Genomic DNA, 23,315 nt, shown 5'->3' with positions numbered 1-23,315 from the left:
TAAACCCACCTGCCCGATCCTGCCAGGAAGCCGACACTGCACACGGCTAATCACAGGCAGTGAGACATTTCCCAGGCCGCAGCTGATCGAGAAATGTCTCGCTCCCTGTGATTAGCTGTGTGTAGTGTCGGCTTCCTGGGCGGGATCGGGCAGGTGCGATCCCGAAAAGGCCCGAACCCATCTCTAGTTGTCAGTATTACTTTAAATAAAACCCTACAACGCTTACCAAACTGGCCCGTGATACAGACACACATGCTCCACCTAGTGGTCTGATTTTGTAATAAATTAAATAACAGCCCTATATAATACATTTGATAAGTAAAGAGTTCTCACTTATTAAATCTCTCCATCTCCTGTACCAGCACAGTGTTCATGCTCTCTTCATATCTCACCGGGAACTTCTGAAGAGCTGCCTCAATGTCAAAATCCTTTGGAAGCTGCAAAAGAAAGTGTCATATTGTTATACTGAGCACTGCTTATCTTCATTAATTTGACACTTTATTTCTTTTTAATACAAAAATCTACTTTTTTGACCTATAAAATAAAATCAGTAGGTGCATTTTATTTGGATACATAATAATGATTTTAACTCTTATTGTCAGTGAAGTTGTCCATTGTGGACCCCCTTAGGGAATTTCCCACAGGTAAATACTTGCCTGCAATCCTACTCTTGAGACCTTCACTGTGTGGCCCTGTCCAGTAATGTACATCATTTTTTTCAAAACAATTCCAACATGGCGATATTTCTGAGATTTACTCAATATTAACATCAGAATCCATAAAACTGACAAATATGGATAGATGGGAGCATGGCCTGAGTGAGACGCTAGAATTTTATAAGTGGCACAACCTAGCGCAGTGCGCCTCCAGATCGTTCATAAACACCTCAATAATAGAAGCTAAATATAAGATGATGTTAAGGTGGTACATGGTTCCAACTAGGGTGGCATCATGTGTTCCGGGAGTCTCTTCACTCTGCTTTCGGGGCTGTGGGCAGGAGGGAACAGCCATTTGGTGGCAGTGCCCGAAAGTGAGAAGCTTTTGGATATACATTTATAATTTTATCGATTCTCTCACCCACTTAAACCTCTGAAAATCGCCTCGGCAAGCATTATTATGCCATTCAGTGTTAGAGGCCCCAAGACATTTGAGGAGATTGATTGCCTTCATATTTATGGCAGCGAAAATCTACATTGGTTGGTGAAGGTCAAACTATCATGGATTATTTTCAATGAACATCTTTCCACAATTCTAAACAACAAATTTTGAGGAACAACTATCTAAGGGAATATACATGATATGCTGTCATTGATGAGTACCTGGATGGTTACACTACTTTTTCAAATTTAGCTCCTTTCTATATTCATTCTTGCTCTTTGGTTATTTTTATTCCAAGTTGCAATATTGCCTAAAGGAATGCTCAGAAATGACAGCTTAAGACCCTCGGGTCTAACTACTTTCCAAGTGGGTCCCTTGGCAGACCATTTCTCCCTACAAATGGTATGCCTCTGAGTTGTGTACTAGTGTTAATTGTTCCAGAAAAGAACATACTACAGTTGACCATGTGGCGGCATTTAGGCCCCTTCATGTTCAGGAAACACTAAGGCTGGTAATACAACACGCTACTGTAAACCAAGGGATACCCAGGAATCTAGGGTGTGCTACTATTTTATTGTTAACCCCAACATTATGATTGTATTTTCCCACCTCTATTTCAATGCTTGTTCTTAACTGTACTGGAAAAGCTTTGTACTGAGCAATCTAACATAATCTGTGTAAGTGTGCATCCTTTTTTGTTATACAGCCAATATAAATTATTGGAAAAGGAAAAAAAAGGCATGTTTTTGAATTATGAGATACAATCAGCTTGTTTTGATATTTGAACCAGAAAAAAAAACTTGGTATCAATAAAGAGGACTTTAGAATATTAAAAAAATATATAAAATAATTAGATCTTAGGTCCCAATCACACGTGTGAATGGGGCCATGTGCAGTTACATGTGGGAACCCCAGTGGGGGAAGAAGACACATTAAAAGCCCTGCATCCTGGGCTGATCATTGCAGGTAATCGCTTGAACCCCTGCACCATGAGTAACGAGAGGCTGACGGCTCCTGCAGCTAATCACAGGTGCTTGCATGTAACTGCTCATGGAGCGATTGCCTGCAATGATCTGCCCTAAATGTGGACAGTCTGCAACCAGGGCCCGTCACTTGCAAGTTATCGCTGCTTGAGGGAGGGATGGAGGAGATGTGGAAGGGGTGGGGATGCTTGAACAAAAAACGGCTAAATAGGGTGGAATACAGTATGTATGTTAATGATTGATGGACAGATGGAAAGATAAATAATGTAGTGAGAGATGAGGACAGAGTAAGATGGGTAGACTGGTGGAGGCAGAAAAATGCAAGTGGGTAGACAGATATGAGCCTAGTGGGGAAATATGGCCAGAGATACTGCAGATGTACAGAAGTTAGTGTATAATGAACATCGAATAGGGTGATGTGGGACAAAGCCCTTGTACACGGGACCATGTGACAAAAGTGAGAATTTGGGAAAGCCCTACCCAATCCGAGATGTTGGGAGGTATTATATGACTTACCTTGCTGAGTATATCATTAGCTATCTCATATAATGTGTTATCGCTGGCCCCAGAGGAGCCTACTTGTCGTCCTCCCCCCTGAGTGAGGAGTAAGGATTCAAAAATAATTTTTGTTTGCTGCAGATCCTTTGATATGTCAACATTTTCATGTAAGCCAAAGACCTCAGGATGCTGACTGAACGGGAGTCGCTGCCAAAGAGTAAGAACAGAATACATAGTATTAGAGTACAAGAAGCAATGCTATCTATCAACACATTTCTATCATAATAGGATTCCAAAGAAAAAAGCACCTAGAGTGCTGGAAAATATGCTACCAGGAAGGAGGCTTTGGAAAGAAGGCACTGTCCTTTTTTAGTTGTAAAAGTTGTAGGGTATTTTGAAAGGGTGTTCTAAAAGTGAACTTGTGATCAGATAATGGGATTATGAACATTCAAGATTTTATGTATTCTTAACAAGTATTATTTAAAACAAGTAATCTCTGACCCTGTAGCTGCAGATATTGAGGAACAATTCATCCTAAAAATTCACACAAGAAACACTGAAGTCATTCTCTTAACAGCTCGGGTCTCCCTGCCAACCACTACTCCCCACCTCCCCATTAAAGCTCCTCCCTTGAGTTTTCTTGTACAAAAGGTTTTTATTGAAAATATATATCAACAAAAAAAGTATACAAAACAGTGATGGATACATCTTGAATTAACTGGTATTCTGACGTAACGGTATGATAACAGTACGTAATAATATGATTGCAAACATACATGGATAACTAAAAGTTTCAATGCGAAAAGTTGTTGCAATACATAACTTTAGATGAACAAATATATATATATATATATATATATATATATATATATATATATATATATATATATATATATATACATACATACATACATATACATATATACACACACCTACATATACATACATACGCATACATACACACATACACATACATACATACACACACATACACATACATACACATATACATACATACACACACATAAAAAAAAGCAAAATAAAAATTTTATAAAAAACCAGTATTAAATTCAGATTAAATGGAATAACCTGAGAGAGGATGAAATACCTCTGAATGCAATAAAATTGTTTGTTATGGTAATTTTCTGATCATTGTAGAATTAAGCCCGAGGGCCTGAATAAAGAGAAGGAGAAAGAAATTGAAAGTAGAAAAGGAGGGGGGAAGAAAGAAGAGAAGGGAAGGGAAGGAAGGACCCTGGGGTGGGGGGAATGAAGGCTTATTATAAGGAGAGGAGCGTTAGGTCAAATCTTGATGGGCGACTGTAAGTCACCCAGGGTTGCCATATCCTGAGGAACTTGTCGTGTTTGTCCAGCAATATGGCCGTAAGTTTCTCATTTACCATGATATCATTCACGGTATTTTTAACTGCTTCAAAACTAAGGTTCGGGGTTTTCCAGGCTCTTGCTATGGTAAGTTTAGTTGCAGTGAAGATCTGTGCTGCTAGCTGACGTTCAGGACGAAGAAGTTCTGCAATTGGTTTCCATAAAAGGGCTTCAAAAGGATCCCGCTTTATGTTAGTATTAAAAAGATTACGTAATAGTGCATATACTCTAACCCATAGTCTGCAGACCCTGGGACAGGTCCACCAAATATGCGCCATCGTGCCCTCCTGTGAGCACCCGCGAAAACATAGGGGGGAGTAAGATGGGATGAAACTTGCTAATTTAGCCGGAGTATAATACCATCTGTAGAAGACTTTATACGCATTCTCTAAAAAGAGAACATTCTTGGAACACTTAGATAGCGCAGTAGTCATACTATGCCAGTCCTCCGGGTCTAATTGTTTCCCAAACTCAGCCTCCCCTCCCTTGAGTTTTCATTACATCTTAAAAGATTGGAAAAAAATTCTCTATATGACTGGAGCATACAGTACAGTCCAGCGCTCAGGTGTTCAGTTAAAGAGAGAAAAGCCCAATGTATTTCAGTGGAATAAGTCAGATGGACATTGAGATCTGCAGTTTCTAACTTGGACCAGGAATTGATCCATCCATATACATGAAGGAGAGTAAACAGTAGGGAGCAGGATCGGTGTATAGAATAATTTACTATCCAAAAGAAATAGCACGCTTACATATTAAAAACCTGTAAGTGGCCTTAGAGGCATGAGGGGTAAAGCTTTGCACCAGATGGTAAGATCACAGTGTAGCTGCTCCAAAGACAAAGTGCTTCAAATGGAGCCACGCTCGCCTAAGATGGGAGAAAGCCATGGGCATCTACAGCTGTCCCTCATGCACCTCCAACAGGTACCATCGGTGTCTATGAAAAGGGTGGACTGCTATGAGTTTCAGGGGCCCTGCCCGCTTTTTCAGCTGCTCTGTGTTCCTACCATTAGTTGCAAAGCGTTACCCCTCCTACCCCCCAGGTTGTTTACAGGTTTTTAACATGTTAGTGTGCTATTTCTTTTGGATAATAAAAGATTCTATACACCGATCCTGCACTCCACTGTTTGCTCTCTGTCTTATACGATTGGAAGGCTGCTGAGTCACTACTGGAAGAGGGAATCAGGGTGAGCTAAGTTTATGAGTAACTCCTGGGAGGGGGAGCAGAGAGAACTGAGCTGCTGAGAGAAGGATTTAATTGCTTCTGCTGTGGACCTTTTTGATGCTCCCTGGTACTGCATCTATCTCTCCTTAACTCCTTCTTTATAGTATTTGTTTATAGGTGCTTTTTAAAAAAAAAAAGTTTTTCATTTACATTTTACATGTTTCAGAAGATCGAGCTTCCCAGTCCTGATTGCCAGGTACATATTTTGCAGATCTAACAATACATATTAATGGACACTTACTAACACTTACTAATATTCAGTTTCAACAGAGTGTATATTTAATTAATGAAAAAACTGACTTATCCTAAAGTTACGTGACTGGCTTTTTTATTCTGAGCATTTGACATTCACAGGATATCTTCCATTAGATTTATTTTTTCCTTTATGCGGTGTGATTATTGACAGATTAAGTCTCCAAAGAAATCTAACGAGCAAGAGAACAAACTATGTTCCTAAAGGATCAGTCATCTCAAAGCTAACATTTCTGCTTCTGGTAGATGCCAGAGAGTTAAACCTGTACATTTATATGACAAGAAGTGACCTGTATTGTGACTCACCTTGATGAATTCTATGTAATCCTCATAAGTGCCTTTAGGTGGCGCTAGGTAGTTGCCACTTGGAGAAAAGGAATAACGGGGATTTTCGACTATATCATTGCTATAGAAATCTGCTAGAGTGGTTAGTAGGAGACGACGGTCCCAGTCATCTGTTACACGTCCTCCGTAGTTACATTCTCCGGTTAGATATGAGATTGCTTCAAAGGGGACTTGTTCATAGCCATTGATAAATAGCTGAAATATAGAAGCATATAATACATCAATTAACCTGCTACTGCTAAGTTCATAAAAAGAACAGGTGGAGAAGGAGCTAAGGTTCATGGACAAGCTGCATTGATCAGGTATTAAAATATCTGACACTCCCTAGAGCCTGCTATAGAAGATGAGGTTCTCACCTATTTTCATGGGACTACAGAATAGGAAAATTACACAGACCAGCCTATACATAATGAAGCAGCCTCCAATCCTTTTAAAGGGAATGTATAACCTTTTCATATATACTGTACATTATTATAGTATTGTAAAAATATTATCAATGTGATTAAATACTTTATGGACCTTATTTCTGTGTATATTTTTTACCTACTATGAATACATATTTATATGGGCATTGATGTAGCACTGTACCTTATGAGAGCAGGTGTTCTGTGGTGGCTCAACTTGTAGAGGGTCCCGGGGAGAGTGGTCACTTCATAAGGCAGTTGTGTAGGTGAGAAAATTCTGATCTTTCTCATTACTAAGTTAATTGGTAAACATGTATTTGAACACCTCCAATTGTTTTGAGGTTCTACCTCTTCTTCAGGGCTTAAAATGAATAACCCATGAACATGGCACTCACTGTATGGAGCTCCTCACCCACCTGCAAATATGTAGTATGCAATGGGCCTTACATGCCCATTGCATACACAGGCTCTGAGTCTTGATTTGCAGTGTTACACAATGGTTTAGCTTTACTGCTTCTAATAACGCTGCAAGTCTAGGGGTTAGCCAAACCACTGAAAACAAATCACATCTTATGTGGTTGATATCTTATCTCAATAGTGGTAAAGTGTAACTTGGTGCAATTACACCTATGTTTTAATGTTATGTTGACAGCCCCCATTCCCAGTCTAGCCTCCCAGTATTCTACTCACCTGTCCCCAAACCAGCGAGATATCAGCTATGCAGCTTTTGGCCGCCACACGGCCAATTGCCAAAATCTTCATATTTAATCCTATACATATTAATCCTATGAAGAATTTGTACTCTGTGATCTGAGGGGAGTATGAGACTGATGTTGGCTGGAGTGTTATTGGGGTGCAATACAACATACGTGGAAAGGCTATGCCATTGTAAGGGCTAATATAATGTCCCTTACAATCCTCATCATTTTACAGTAGTAGTAGCAAAAATTTAAGTGCAAGCATGTAAAAATAGAACTGTAACATCAAAAATGACATTAGAATGAACACTACAAGCTGAAAATATGCTATACTTTCCCTTTAAGTACATACAGTATCTCACAAAAGTGAGTACACCCCTCAAATTTTTGTAAATATTTCATTTTATCTAACACTGAAGAAATTACACTTTGCTACAATGTAAAGTAGTGAGTGTACAGCTTGTATAACAGTGTAAATTTGCTGTCCCCTCAAAATAACTCAACACTCATTAATGTATAAACCGCTGGCAACAAAAGTGAGTACAACCCTAAGTGAAAATGTCCAAATTGGGCCCAAAGTGTCAATATTTTGTGTGGCCACCATTATTTTGCAGCACTGCCTTAACCCTCTTGGGCATGGAGTTCACCAGAGCTTCACAGGTTGCCACTGGAGTCTTCTTCCACTCCTCCATGACGACATCACGGAGCTGGTGGATGTTAGAGACCTTGCGCTCTTCCACCTTCCGTTTGAGCATGCCCCACAGATGCTCAATAGGGTTTAGGTCTGGAGACATGCTTGGCCAGTCCATCACCTTTACCCTCAGCTTCTTTAGCAAGGCAGTGGTCATCTTGGAGGTGTGTATGGGGTCGTTATCACGTTGAATACTGCCCTCGGCCCAGTCTCCAAAGGGAGGGGATCATGCTCTGCTTCAGTATGTCACAGTACATGTTGACATTCATGGATCCTTTAATAAACTGTAGCTCCCCAGTGCCGGCAGCACTCATGCAGCCCCAGACTATGACACTCCCACCACCATGCTTGACTGTAGGCAAGACATACTTGTCTTTGTACTCCTCACCTGGTTGCCACCACACACGCTTGACACCATCTGAACCAAATAAGTTTATCTTGGTCTCATCAGACCACAGGATATAGTTCCAGTAATCCATGTCCTTAGGCTGCTTGTCTACAGCAAACTTGCGGGCTTTCTTGTGCATCATCTTTAGAAGAGACTTCCTTCTGGGACGACAGCCATGCAGACCAATTTGATGCAGTGTGCGGCGTATGGTCTGAGCTCTGACAGGCTGACCCCTTCAACCTCTGCAGCAATGCTGGCAGCACTCACTTTACCAAAGAGAACCTCTGGATATGACGCTGAGCACATGCACTCAACTTCTTTGGTCAACCATGGCGAGGTCTGATCACTGTATGATCTTGGCCACATTGCTGCAGCTCAGTTTCAGGGTCTTGGCAATCTTCTTATAGCCTAGGCCATCTTTATGTAGAGCAACAATTCTTTTTTTCAGATCCTCAAAGAGTTCTTTGCCATGAGGTGCCATGTTGAACTTCCAGTGACCAGTATGAGAGAGTGAGAGCAATAACACCAAATTTAACACACCTGCTCCCCATTCACACCTGAGACCTTGTAACACTAATTAATGAGTCACATGATACGGGGAGGGAAAATGGCTAATTGGGCCCAATTTGGTAATTTTCACTTAGGGGTGTACTTACTTTTGCTGCCAGCAGTTTAAACAATAATGGCTGTGTGTTGTGTTATTTTGAGGGGATGGCAAATTTACACCGTTATACAACCTGTACACTCACTACTTTGTATTGTAGCAAAGTGTAATTTCTTCAGTGTTGTCGCATGAAAAGGGATAATAAAATATTTACAAAAATGTGAGGGGTGTACTCACCTTTTGTGAAATACTTTATATTGTATAAATACTGTATAAATAGCAGCTACCCTAACTTTCTGCAATGTAATGGTAATGGCTCCTTGCTGATTGTTTTCCCTCAACGGTTACCCTCAGGGGTTAGTCATTGTTGAGTATGACTTGCTGGACATTGCTAATGGGCATCAAATGTAGGCCACTGCTGGGTTTATACCAACCATAAATAATTAATATGACATTGCCTGCTATTATAGCCTGGAACAAATGAGTTATAAAAAATAACCTGTAACTGACGAATGCTTATACGCAAATCCGATTCATTGAAGCCATACGGAATGTTCCATCCAAGAGGACCAAACTTTTTCCTTTCCTGGACCAGAGCATGGAAGAAACACACCCCAAACAGCAGCTTCTCCCATATCTGAAAAAACACAACATTGGTTTAAAATATATACATAGCCTGTATCTTTTTAAGTTGGAAATTATCTTAGTAAAGCTCTCACCTGTTCTTTCCCTGGGCACCCATCAAAGAATTCAGAGTCAGAGATAGGATCAGTGAGGTATGATTGTAGTAGATTAAGCCTTAGTCCTGTTGGTGGTTCATTGGTCATCTTAACACCATTTTGAAGAATGGTGACAGGAAACTGAGGACACAATGATACAGGTCAGTGACAAGTCACATAGAGAGTGGACCACGTTGGCTGTAAAATTAGGGTTTTGTTCACACCCTGCCCATTGAGCCACCATTTTCTTTTCTGCACACCACTGCATTTGCATTATCAGAACAGGGCACATAGAAAACAATGGACATGATGTGAACTAGCCTTTTATTATTATCTTGTGGAACATCATTGACACTGTTGTATGGCACTAAATATAAAAAGACACCTAAAACATTTTACCTTATCTGAGAAACTGGATCACCTTTATGTGTTCCAATTCCCATGTTTCCACAAGCTTGTACTGGGCAACAGCATTAGTATCTAAAAATTTTCAGAATTCCTCTGAGAGACAGCAGCCATTCTTTGCCAGGCTGCTGACTCTGATGAGAGTCAGCTGATATCACCATCTCTGATGATTCTGCTGTTTAGGCCTCATGCACATTTAGCGTTTAGCCCTGGTGCATGAGGCTCTGGAATATAGTAACAGACAAAGGGTACAGGTGCTTTGTCCAGCCCTGTTGCCAGCAGCCCGTCATACTCTATGAGAGGTTGAAAACTGCTGTGGCTGGATGGTTTCACCTAGTGCCTACTGGTACTACTGTATAGGGCAGTATGCACCCAGTGAGGAATGCTTGAAACACAGACTGTTTGCATTAAGGGAATTTTTCTCTGGGCACATATTGCCCTGAACCTTCATACTGCTAAGTGCATTGTCAGGCGGAGTTTGACAGATTACCAACAGTGGGGCTGGACAGTACGCCTGTGCCCTCTGCCTGCAGCTAAACACCAGAGCCTCATGCACCTGAGCTATTTGGATTTGACCAAAACTGGTCTCCAACAGTGACTACTGCTGGACTATTCAATATTGTTTTACTTACCAATCAGTGTTTTATTTCATTTATAACAGATATAGTATTTTTTATCACTGATCCAGTTACCTTTGGTGATGGATAACTAGTTAGCCAGAGTCTAAAATCTGGGTGACACGTGTCACTGGTAAACTCCTCACAAATTTTCTCCAGGGTCGGCATCCAGGACACAGCCAGGTGGCAGTTCTGCAGACAAACCCAGGTCCCATTTGCTGCTGCCTCTTTTATCATTTTTGCAGCCACAGGACCCTGTCCTTGTCCAAGCGATATGGCCTGGAACTTGTCACCACCACCCATGTTCTTGTCATTGGCAAACTTCAATAAGCCTAAAACAAGACAATAAATTGTGTCACAGTATAAAAAAGGCATGATGAAAATAGAAAGGAACGTATGTATAAAATTAGAGAAAAGTAAATATGTTGGAGTTTTCCACAGCACCCAAAGTGTCTTTCTCTCTGCAGATCAAAGTGAACTGTTTGTTAGAAGTATCAAATACCTCTCCTTTTTCCTCCAGTTTTTAAACACGAGGCCTTGAATTAGCCGACTTTATCACCATATAGATTACCATGCATAACCAAATCTAATCATTTGAGCCCTGTAAACTGGTCCAGTATACATTTTGTCCCCACCTGTTTAGGGACTTTAACTGAGGTTCTATATCAAGTTCTCACAATCAGCAGTAGACAAAATACATCTTTTTCTTAGTAATACTTACTTGCCATTGGATCAGCTCCAGGTGACAAGACAAAGATGAGGGGGATTGTAGAATTGGAATCCAAATAACTTTTTGATAAATCAAATGGAGGCGGCTCAACAAACTTCTTCCCCAGTTTATCAGTCACATAATTGTTCACAGCTGGGCTTATCTAAACGAGGGATCAACTGAATCACATTAGTGTGTTTATATACAACTGAAATCTATATAATCTTACTCATACTCATCTGTGATACTAGTGAGCTGAACTCAGCTAATAAATACTTGATCTACCAACAAAGCACTCTCTACCTTTAGCACTGCAATAAGGCCTATTGTGTGATTTATGAAATCATTATCTGACAATACTGGGTCAATGGCAAAAGGAATACAATTCTAAGCTTTACAGGGTATTGTTAGAACACTTTAACTGCTAACAAAGTTGCTTAGATACAAAATGCTAGGAAGTAAATCAATTTCATGTAAGTTATCTTTTTAATTTTTGGGGACAGTAAGTTAATACTTCCAACTTCCCAAATATCTTCCAAGGCTGTCTCTCTGTTTGGTCTGCTTTACAGAAGAGGTGTACTGCTAAACAAACCCTGGTTATTTATTAAAAGGTCAGTCCACCCAAAACTGGTATTTCAGTGCTTGGTATATGCTGTAAATTTAAACCACCTGACAGTTTCCTATACGGTATGTCTTGGAGACCTAATTGGTGAGATATTCATGCTGGAGTTTCTGGGCTCCTTGGGGGGGGTAAAAGAGGTATAAATCATTTATCTGATACTATACCTGTCTTCTGTTCCCTCCATTCCCATCTCCTCCCAAATTGTACTGAACTTTACATGAAAAAAAGCAATTTGCTATGAAAAAAAAGGCAATCTGTTGCTTCTAATATTAGCTCAAAATGATTGCCTTGCAAAGGTTAATTCAAAATATAGTTAATACTTTGGCTCTTGCTTGCTGGTAACCCACTTTTCTACATTTCCTCCCATAAACCAACCAGGCTCATGTCTTTCTTACCTTGTCTGGTCTCAAGCATCGTAGAATGATCATTTTCTGAAGCTCATTCAGTTTTTCAATGAATGGATGGGGCAAGGGGACACTGTGTGGCTCTCTGCTGTCATATATTTTGTGCCATTCATTGGGTTTCTCTATAAAGTGTTCCCTGGTTGCATAAAAATACAAATAATTAGACTGACGTTTAGGATCTTTTCACAATTGGCTCCATACTGCTTCTAAGAGGTTGATTCAACTCTCTGGACAAGTATTAAGTGTTAGGAATTAGTGGATTTGCAATATGGACCAGATTACTGACCTCTCCTCTAGGAGGGTTACTTGATCTGTACTCTCACAACTGGCAGCCCTCATTGCAAACTAAAACTTTTTCACCAACAGTTCCTTGGGTCATCCTAGATACACCCATCTTACCTACTAAGACTATATTTCCGCGAATGCGCTTGTGCATTGGTTCTTAGAGAATTGTATCTAGAGTCGACAGCTCCAAGCTACAACATTTAGTCAATTCCTTTCTCTTTTTTTCTGGCTTCCTCTGGAAATATGAGTGTCACATCAGTGTCAATTCACTAAACTGTCTGAGTTACATCCCTTTTTTATCAAGTGCGTTTATGAAAAAAACATTTTTTTTAAAACAGCACAACCAAAAACAGAGGTACAGTACAAGCCAAAGAGGAGACCAGCTTACAGATGACAACAATAATCAATAATGGCAACAGAGTATCAGAGTTTACATGTCCAATTAAAGTAAGAGTTACAAAAGTGTTTCAAGCCAAGTACAAAGCCTTACAGAACGATCCTACAATCCACCACCCAATCAATCTAGTATTTCCCTCAATCAAAAAAATGAAGAGAGGAGGGAGGCGGGTGGGAAAAGGGGAGGAGGGGCATAGAAAAAGTAGGCAAAAGGGGAAAGAGGGGGGGTATCAAGGCATAGAAGGGTCAGGTACAAATGAAAAGAGAGGTAGGAGAACGAAGGGTGGGAGGAGCACAGCAGTAATACTGGTCCCCAAGGGCAGTAAAGGCCAACACAGAGAGGCCTTCCATCATGCAGTGACACCCTGTGCGTCTATTAATTTATTCCACATTTTGTCAAATTTAGCAGTGTAGGTAAGATTGGAGTAGGTAAGATTAGAGTGGGAGAGCCCAGTTAATAGCCTCTTTCCATCCAAACACTGTGGGTGGCATGCAAGACTTCCACTTAAGTAAGATTTCCCTCCTAGCATAATAGGTAGAGTAAAATATAAATAATTTGTTGTGTTTGGTGATTTCTACCAGATCTATGAGGCCCAAAATCATGATAGGGAATCTCTAGGATATATAATGTCCACCACCCTGGCCCAAAAGGATCCGAGTTTAGGATATGTCCAGAACATCCAGAACATATGGTCTTGGAAACCCACAGCTTAATCAAAACAGGTACAGGTTGCAGTTCTTTCAGGGAAAATTTCAGGGAAAATTGCAGCTAGCCATTGGAGGGTATAATCAACCCTATGAAGAAATTTTAATTGAAGGAACCGGTCTCAAGCAGAGATCATAGCAGGCACAAACGCCAAGAGACAGTCTTCCCAATCATCCTCTGAGAGAGACAGGAGGTGCCACTTGTCATAGAGCGAGGTCATTCTAGGGGAGGTCAAGGGAAATAATTGAGAGTAAATGGCAGACAGGGGCTTGGGGAGGTCCTCCTGTATCAACAGACTTTCCAAAGAGAGTCAGAGCTCAGCGTTGGAATAGAAGGAAACTGGCCTGTGGAGGCCTCCTTACATAATGAGACAAAAGTCCACAAATTCTTTGATGTCTGGGAATCTTTCATTAGAACATTGCCTATTGATACCCAGCAATCTAAAGAACAATGTTTCCAATATACTCAATCGTATCAAACCAAACTATTATCCACTCCAATTGATCTTTCATTTCCTGCTTAAATTATCTTTTAAGTTTTGTTAGCCAAAGCTTTCCCCCGTTCCTCCTAGCTAGATAAACCAACCACCAAACGTGTACTGCTTAGTGTCTGCCACCAGACCCAGTACATCCAGTTTTAACTCAAACTGTAATATCTAAAAGAACACTGCTATTTTCCATATTGGCCAAACGTTGCAGCCACCTTTATTGTTGCATTCACATACTAAAGAATAAAATAAAAAGCTGTCTGAGTTCATTTACTTGTGTAAATTTCTTTAGTTGATAATTATTATTTCATTAAAATGTTCAATTCGCAAATAAAAATTTTGCTTATGTTATGTATCTAACAAAGCAGAAATCAGTTGAGTCTGATTTACCGATACTCTCAAAAATCAAGAAAGCAGACCTAAGTCAATAATGCAATGCATAAATTTATGAGCAAACAGAAACCTTACCTTAAGCCTTTGAAGGAATTTAAATCACTAGCACGGCAAATCTCATCCCAGCTCTTATCAGGAAGCCAGGATGGAGCTGGGTTGGCCACATTATTCTGCAGGCCCACTCCTCCAGTCAGTAAGAACATAAATTCCTGATACTTAATCTCCTTCTTTGCCCTAAAATCAAAATAAGTAAATATTCATCAATAAAGGTCCCACATACCACAGGTTATAAGATATTCTGGGACTTTGAGGGGCCTGGACTTACATGAGGAGGTTGCAACAGAGCAAGAAGGAAAACAGGAGTTTGTCCTTCTCAAAGAGGGAGCGGCACACATTACAATATAAATTGTAGGTGAAGTGATCATTCAGGTAACGAAGACGTTTTTCCAAGATTTTGGATTTGTTGCTGAAAGATATAATCAGATGTAAAAAAGTGTAAGTGCTAAAGAAAGTTTGCTGCCTTCAGTTTAATGGAAATACAGTGGGGATGAATGTCACAAGCATTTGCCCAGCCATCACAAATTCTCACTGTATTTTGCCTAATTTTTCTATGATAATCAGCTCCATCTAGTGGTCATAATGCAATATTCGCCTGAAATACCCCAATCAGGAAAATACTGCATTATGGCCACAAGATAAAGCTCATGAATTTAGGAAATAAATGTATTAGACAAAAAATCATGAGAATTTGTGACGGCTGGGTGAATGGTTGTGACATTCATCCACCAAATTAGAACCCATAGTGTTTTATTTTTATGCTCAGGACTAAAAGATTACAATCAACAACTCACCTCCTCTGCTGGTAAAGACAGCAAAGGCTTAAAGTATAACTAAAGGCAAAAACTTGTTTTTTCATTTTCATAGAGCAGAGATGGATTATTATTATTATATAGGATTTATATAGTGCCAACAGTTTGCGCAGCGCTTTACAACATGTGGGCAGACAGTACAGTTACAATACAAATCAATACAGGAGGGATCAGAGGGCCCTGCTCATTAGAGCTTACAATCAAGAGTAAGATCTAACAAGCAGGGCCCTCTGATCCCTCTGTATTGATTTGTATTGTAACTGTACTGTCTGCCCCCATTATGTAAAGCGCTGCGCAAACTGTTGCCGCTATATAAATCCTGTATAATAATAGTAATAATAATAATAATAATAATAAATAATCCATCTCTGCTCTATGAAAATGAAAAAAAAAATGTTTTGCCTTTAGTTATACTTTAAGCCTTTGCTGTCTTTACCAGCAGAGGAGGTGGATTGTTGATTGTAATCTTTTAGTCCTCAACATAAAAATAAAACACTATGGGTTCTAATTTGGTGGATGAATGTCGCAACCACTCACCCAGTCGTTACAAATTCTCATGAGAACACATGTCAGTTTTTATCGCTGTCATTAGATTAATCTTCTCTATTTGTCCTGTTTACTATTATCATTAAAAGTGAAAGTAAAAGAAAATTTGGATTGTGCCCTGAAAAGTAATGGAGGGGAAATCTTTCATATTGGGGTCGCTAGATCTGGTGACCTGGGGGGTCCCCAAAGGATTCCCGCAACTTGCAGGGATTTCCTCGCTTTCTGTTTTGGCTATGGAATAGGAAATTAAGGGAAATCTCCTCAATGGGACATAGATGAAAAAAAAATTAACTGATGGGTTATAACCTTTAATTTACTCTACTCAAAATAAAAAAAAAATAAAAAAAGTTTTGCCTATAGTTCTTTGTCAGGTAGTGGAATAATACAGACTGCCATAAGGCATGAAGGCAGTGCTGCACTATGTATGTCTGGCAAACACAGTGTCATGTATTCACCCTATAGAAAATACTTATACCTAGAGCTTAAAAAAGTGGAATGAAAAACTGACCATTTAATTAAAATAGCTTCCCTTTGAAGCCCAAATCTATGTATAACAAAAGGTTCCAGACTGCCACCCTGCTAGCCAGTACCATATAGTACGCTTCTTTTATATAGGAATAAAGGAATAGTGTCCTGTGTTCTTACACTTCACCCACTCTACATCCATATACCCAGATCCAAACTTCTAGCAGAGTAGAGTGACAGTTTTCCCCAATCACCAAGTCATTGGTTATAGTATACTGATGCAGAGAGGGAAAACTTCAGCCTTTATGCCGTCTGTATGTTAGCGCCATAAACCTGGCCATAGACAAATCGAAATTCATCTGGTTCAGCAAAGACCAGACAAATTTTGATCAGTGTGTGGCCCTTCCTTCTTGACACAAGTCAATTAGTGGACTTCTGTTGAACAGACAAGTCGGAAAACTTTTCTTGATCAGCGGCTACAATCAATAGGCTGCGGGAGCTGATCAGTTTTTTCTGACAGTAGCAGGAGCGGCTGTCAGAATATAATGTCTCGGTGGGGGGATTTCTCCATCCACCTTGTTTGTGTGGATAGAGGAATCTGTCCATTTTATTTTTGGTCTGCCCGCTGGCTGAAGGAAAAAAAAAGAAGCTGTCTATGGACAGCTTTAAGCTGGCCTGTCAACTAAGTTTTAAAGGAGGGAGGCAGTTGGTCAAGGGGGGCGAATGAAATCCAGCTCCAGGAATTACTCTGCAAATGAGCATATTTCTTCTTTTTATTAACAACAGAAAGCAAGGTTCAAAAAAAGAGATTAAAAAAAGCTTTAGGAAGTAATAATACAAAAAAATGTCTAACCTGTCCTGAATGGAGTTTATGTAAAGGTTGACAAACCAGTTGAGCGCATACTGATACATGGGGTCAATGTTAGCCAGGTCAGCAATACTGAAGAAAAGGACAGATGAGTGCTTTGCAATGGGCCTGTAGCCTTCTCGCGACTCTGCTATCTTCAATTCAGTTTTCTCTGCAATCTATAGAAATATGAAACAGACAATAACAGACTATAAACTGAAATAATTGCATGGCTCTACAATACAGCAAATAGATATGTAAGGAAATACAATCGTGAGAGATACACACATAGGATCCCACTTTTGGCCTGCTTCTGTAAAATACTAATTGCCTGGTTATCTATGGCTTCAAAACTTTCAGGTTCATTGACCTGAAACAAGCATGTAGCATGTGAAGTCAACACCACTGATCAATTCATGTGTTTCTGAAAACAGAAGGTTAGAATGACAGCCAGGCAACTATCATTTCCAGAGGGACAGCTCAATAATGGCAGCGCCCATTTTCTTACCACTACAGGTTTCCATTAATTAATGCTAACCTGTTGCTTTTTGGCAATCTCATTGGACATGATCTTGGCAGAGTCTAAGATCTGGATGGCACTCTCATCTTCCAAGATGTTTCCCTCTGAGGACTGTAAGGTCTCCAGTATTTTGTCTTCAATTTCCTTTAGCTGCTTTTTATTAGCAGCCGATTGTAAGATCAGCGCATTCCTCTCTTCTTCAAGCTCTGGTCTATAATGAAGGAACAATATTTAAACCACTGTACTGCATTGTCAGGCTCGTAAAACCATTGTTAAGGCCTGAGTTATTGGGCTTTTGTTCATGTCAACATTTCCTATGGCCCCTTTCACACTGAGGCACTTCTAAACTGCTAGCAAAACACTGAGCACTTTTGAAGAGTTTTTCAGACGCTTTCTATTCATTTCAATGGAGAGGGGCAGTGCCAGTGCACTGCCCCAGTGTGAAACCATTCATTGATTTTAATTGAAATCATTTTTCGTGAGCTTTTCAGGCGCTTTTTTAGCGTGAAAGCGCCTGAAAAGCGTCTCAGTGTGAAAGGGGACTATCTCTTTGTACAAGTCAATGGGAATATGACAGCTTAGAAGCAGGTCAACTGGCGGTCAGAAGGAGGTAAAATGCACCCAACAATGAAGTGTCTCAATCTTATGTCAAATGCAAGTAAAATGCACAAGAAAACAAGATGCATTTTTCAATTCACACAAGCCGTTAGTTGGCTTTTGTCACCCTTTTCCCTGTCATTCTGGTGCTAGATCAGCCCCCTTCTGCTATAAAGAGCTTTATCCCAGTGGAGTACACTGGAGTACACTGGATTTATGCTTGGCATATCATGCTGGATATAATAAGCTGGGAGATCTTTTTGGGGTTCATCCCAATACTGCTTCAGCTCTGTAAAACAGTGTTTTTGTTTCTTGCTACTTAATCAATGTTTTTGTAACTAGACAAAAATGCTCCCTTACTTCAACAAGCAACACAGTTAATCTATATCCATATATATCCTTTTACTAGTACCAACCTTTCTTTCGCCACAACGATCCCAAGTAACTGGTCTTCCAAACCCTCAGGGGTGATCATGAAGTTTAACAGAGAGACTTTAGTTGCCAATTCAGGCAGATAATGTGGATTTCTGAGTTTAGTTGTCATGTAGAACCTAAAATCACTTGAATATTCAATAGTTGTTTCCCCAAGTCGGATGCAGTCCATACCCCCTGAAAATGACAGAATGTAGCTATAAATTATAATATACATCATTCGGAAAACTTATGCTGCGTACACGCGAGTGGACTTTTCGACCGGACTGGTCCAACGGTGTATCCGACGGACTTTCGGCGGACTCCTGACGGACTTTCCGAACAAACGGACTTGCCTACACACGATCACACCAAAGTCCGACAGATTCGTACGTGATGACGTACGACCGGACTAAAATAAGGAAGTTGATAGCCAGTAGCCAATAGCTGCCCTAGCGTCGGTTTTCGTCCGTCGGACTAGCATACAGACGAGCAGACTTTTCGATAGGAACTGGGTCCGACGTAAAGATTTGAAACATGTTCCAAATCTAAAGTCAGTCAGATTTTCAACCGAAATAGTCCGCTGCAGGTCCGATGCAGCCCACACACGGTCGAATTGCCTGCCGGACTCGGTCCGTCAGACCAGTCTGGTCGAAAAGTCTGCTCATGTGTACACGGCATTAGAGATAGTAGAACAGATAGTGGACTAGACACCAAAAAAGCAGGACACAGGGGGTTATTTACGAAAGGCAAATCCACTTTGCACTGCAAGTGCACTTGAAAGTGTAGTCGCTCTAAATCTAAGGGGTAGATCTGAAATGAGGGGAAGCTCTGCTGATTTTATCATCCAATCATGTGCAAGCTAAAATGCTGTTTTTTATTTTCCTTGCATGTCCTCCTTGGACCTACAGCGACTTTACTTTCAAGTGCACTTGCAGTGCAAAGTGGATTTTCCTTTAGTAAATAACCCCCAATGTCTTTATTACACTCACTTATCCAAATCTGGTTCAGATGCAGACATGACAGGACACACAGGAGTATAGACCATAAGGAAGTAGTCAAATTTTCTTTAAAATCTGGCTTATACCATAATGCCATGTGTCCCACAGTAAATTATACACGCTTAGAATTTCTTTAAAAAAAATTGTTTGTTCAATTTCTTAATAGTTAATGGATTCAAATCAACCAAGATTTTTGATGGAAAATTTTCTCAAACAAAAACTTCTAACAGTGAATGTGTCTTTCATTTGTGAAATTCCATTCATTCTAAAATCGAATGCTAAAAGCAAACTGAATTTTAAAGTACATTCGAATGACAGTCATCAAGTCTCTGATGGCATTATCAAATGTACTGATAAGATTTTTCCTACTTTTTTGTATGAAATTCTACCACTGTATAACCAGCTTAAAGTGCTGTTTCTTCATGGGACCAAGTCAAATTTTACAGGTTTAGTGAAGTTAAACCAATGAAAGCTGATCTATGGTTGGCCGCAAGAAGGTAGTGCACAGGATAGCAATAACTTATTTGTAATATAAATAAAACAATAAAAATAAAACAATTAGTAGGCTGCTTATACAGTGCCTTAAAAAAGTACTTGTATCCCTTGAAATTTTCCACATTTTGTCATGTTACAACCAAAAACATACATTTATTTTATGGGTATGTCTCTACCAGCTTTGCACATATAGAGAGTGACATGTTTGCCCATTCTTCTTTGCAAAATAGCTCAAAATCTGTCAGATTGGATGGAGAGCGTCTGTGAACAGCAATTTTCAAGTTCTGCCACAGATTCTCAATTGGATTTAGTTCTGGACTTTGGTTGGGCCATTCTAACACATGAATATGCTTTGATTTAATCATTTCATTGTAGCTCTGGCTGTATGTTTAGGGTCGTTGTCCTGCTGGAAGGTGAACCTCCGCCCCAGTCTCAAGTCTTTTGCAGACTAACAGGTTTTCTTCTAAGATTGCCCTGTATTTGGCTCCATCCATCTTCCCATCAACTCTGACCAGCTTCCCTGTCCCTGCTGAAGAAAAGCATCCCCACAACATGATGCTGCCACCACCATGTTGGTCTCATCTGACCAGAGCACCTTCTTCCACATGTTTGCTGTGTCCTCCACATGGTTTCTCGCAAACTGCAAATCGTACTTCTTATGGTTTTCTTTCAACAATGGCTTTCTTCTTGCCACTCTTCCATAAAGGCCAGATTTGTGGAGTGCATGACTAAAAGTTGTCCTGTGGACAGATTTTCCCAGATTCTGTGGATCTCTGCGGCTTCTCCAGAGTTACCATGGGCCTCTTGGCTGCTTCTCAGATTAATGCTCTCCTTGCCTGGCCTGTCAGTTTAGGTGGACGGCCATGTCTTGGTAGGTTTGCAGTTGTGCCATACTCTTTCCATTTTCGGATGATGGATTGAACAGTGCTCTGTGAGATGTTCAAAGCTTTGGATATTATTTTATAACCTAACCCTGCTTTAAACTTCTCCACAACTTTATCCCTGACCTGTCTGGTGTGTTCCTTGGCCTTCTGTTTGTTCACTAAGGTTCTCTAACAAACCTCTGAGGGCTTCACAGAACAGCTGTATTTATACTCAAATTACATTACACACAGATGGGCTCTATTTACTAATTAGGTGACTTTTGAAGGCAATTGGTTCCACTTGAGTTTAGTTAGGGGTATCAGAGTAAAGTGGGCTGAATACAAATGCTCGCCACACTTTTCACATATTTATTTGTAAAACAATGTGAAAACCATTTATCATTTTCTTTCCACCTTACAATTATGTGCCACTTTGAGTTGGTCTATCACATAAAATCCCAATAAAATACATTTACGTTTTTGGTCGTAACATGACAAAATGTGGAAAATTTTAAGGGGTGTGAATACTTTTTCAAGGCACTGTATATCAACTTACCGAGTTGCCTGAATCGTTCTCTTTTTTTGCCATTCAGCTTAGCAACAGATTTGGCCTACATGTGTCATGACCAAATCTGTGAAATATGAACAGTCCACTAGGTGCTCGGCTGTTCATATTGTGCTGGAGCCAAAAAGCAGCATGCAAAAACCAATGAGGCCCTAATACAATAGCCTCTCCTGTTTAACTAGCAGTAGTTAGTCACATTTAACTAGACTTGTTCTGTTATATTGAAGACCTTCCCTGACTAAGCATTTTTTTCTGTTCTAATGAGTATCCGAAACATGCCACATTCATGCAAATAGCCATAACCTATATAAGTGAATCACATGCATTCTACAGACATAAAAGCGAAAACATTTGGTCTACATTACCTTCATCTGTTCCCGACAGGAAGCATTAAACAAGAGTATTAACTACTGAACGTCCACATTATGAAAAAGTAACAACAATGTACAACACCCTTTGATTATATACACTGCAATACATGCAATTTATTAGTGGTGTATATGGATACATTTGCTATAGATTTTTACTAAGATATCCCATCTTTTTATATACTCAAGCTATTACCCCAGTACTTATGAGTATATTCTTATTGGTAATTATAATGATATACAGTACTCAAGCTATCTATACTAACTATAAATATACTTTTCAGGTAATGTTATTCAGCTTTTTTTTAACATATCCTTGCTATCTAGATTTAAGACATCCCAAGTCTCCCACGAGGTGCAGGAGTCTCCCACATTTCTGCGGCGTCTCCCGCACACCCGCAAGCGCCCACCAATATCGCGGGAAAGATCGGTGCGGCTGGAGGGACAGCTGTGAACACCGATCTCCTCGTATAGATTTTTAGCTGACAGCCGCTTCTCTTTCTCTCCCTCCTGCGGCTGTCAGCTAAAAATCTATACAGGGAGATCGGTGTTCACAGCTGTTCTCCACCGCACCGATCATTCCCCACTGTTCCCTGTGTGCTGCTCCCCTGCTCCTCTGGTCCCCTATGCTTCTCCGGCCCCTCCGTGTCCTCCTCTGCCCACCTTCATCCCCCGCAGCCGGCTTCCCTCCTCTCCTGCCGGCTGAGGGGGACCTGTCAGCATGGAGAGCAGAGGAAGGGGCTGGGTGAATATGTCATTAACCGTCCCCTTCCTTTTCTGAATTGGACACAGTGATTGAGATTGCTCCTGTGTCCTGTGATAACTGAGCTGAGTAAACTGTGTGTTACTCTGCTTCAGTTTATGAATGGACAGGAGCCTCTGTCTCCTCTCCATTCATCTTTAGTGCTGAGAAAAGGACTGGGAAATCTGTGTCCTCAGTCCTTTCTCTGTCTCAAAGGGGAGATGTCAGGGGTCTGTTTAGACCCCTGATATCTAACCAAAGCCCACAAAAAAATATATATAAAAATTAATTGTAAAAAAATTCAAAAAAATTAAAGTGTAAAAAAAATATATAAAATAAAAAACTACTGGCACCACTCCCCCCTGCCCTACCAACACTGTCCACTGCCCCAATCCCCTCCCCCCAAAAAAGAATTGTGAAAAAATGTAAAACAAATTAAAATTGTAAAAAAAAATCAACACGTAAAAATAAAAAACTACTGACACCATCCACTGCCACATACCCCCCACCCCCTTCCCCAGAAACACTGTGAAAAAATATTGAAAAGGTGATTTTAAAAAAAATTGTCGCGGGGATGGGGTGGGGGCTCGGAGCACCATCTCACTGAAACGAGTTTGCCACCTCCTTGAAATGAGTTTTTGCAGGTTGGGATGTCTGAGATTCAGGTGGAGGTACAAATTGTGACATGTGCTGCAGCTTTTTTTTGAGGGTTTTTAG

The 23,315-nt window shown here is 40.2% G+C and overlaps 1 protein-coding gene across 1 annotated transcript in view; it reads right to left on the bottom strand.

Annotated features, from left to right (window-relative positions):
- The window catches only part of DNAH12 (dynein axonemal heavy chain 12), a 253,222-nt gene that overhangs the window by 23,415 nt on the left and 206,492 nt on the right, over positions 1-23,315 (bottom strand). The window contains exons 57-69 of the mRNA XM_073592248.1: positions 18,570-18,762; positions 17,575-17,767; positions 17,043-17,215; positions 14,635-14,775; positions 14,385-14,543; positions 12,034-12,178; positions 11,029-11,179; positions 10,383-10,639; positions 9,286-9,426; positions 9,066-9,203; positions 5,743-5,976; positions 2,598-2,786; positions 334-437 (exon numbers count right to left, since the gene is read on the bottom strand). Of these exons, the coding sequence (XP_073448349.1) occupies positions 334-437; positions 2,598-2,786; positions 5,743-5,976; positions 9,066-9,203; positions 9,286-9,426; positions 10,383-10,639; positions 11,029-11,179; positions 12,034-12,178; positions 14,385-14,543; positions 14,635-14,775; positions 17,043-17,215; positions 17,575-17,767; positions 18,570-18,762 (2,218 nt within the window). The remainder of the gene's footprint in view (positions 1-333; positions 438-2,597; positions 2,787-5,742; positions 5,977-9,065; positions 9,204-9,285; positions 9,427-10,382; positions 10,640-11,028; positions 11,180-12,033; positions 12,179-14,384; positions 14,544-14,634; positions 14,776-17,042; positions 17,216-17,574; positions 17,768-18,569; positions 18,763-23,315) is intronic.

Source organism: Aquarana catesbeiana, linkage group LG07, assembly GCF_042186555.1.
Source record: "Aquarana catesbeiana isolate 2022-GZ linkage group LG07, ASM4218655v1, whole genome shotgun sequence".
In the NCBI taxonomy this organism is placed as follows: domain Eukaryota; kingdom Metazoa; phylum Chordata; class Amphibia; order Anura; family Ranidae; genus Aquarana; species Aquarana catesbeiana.
Note: the sequence above shows the minus strand (reverse complement) of the source record. Positions and strands in the feature narration are given on the sequence as shown.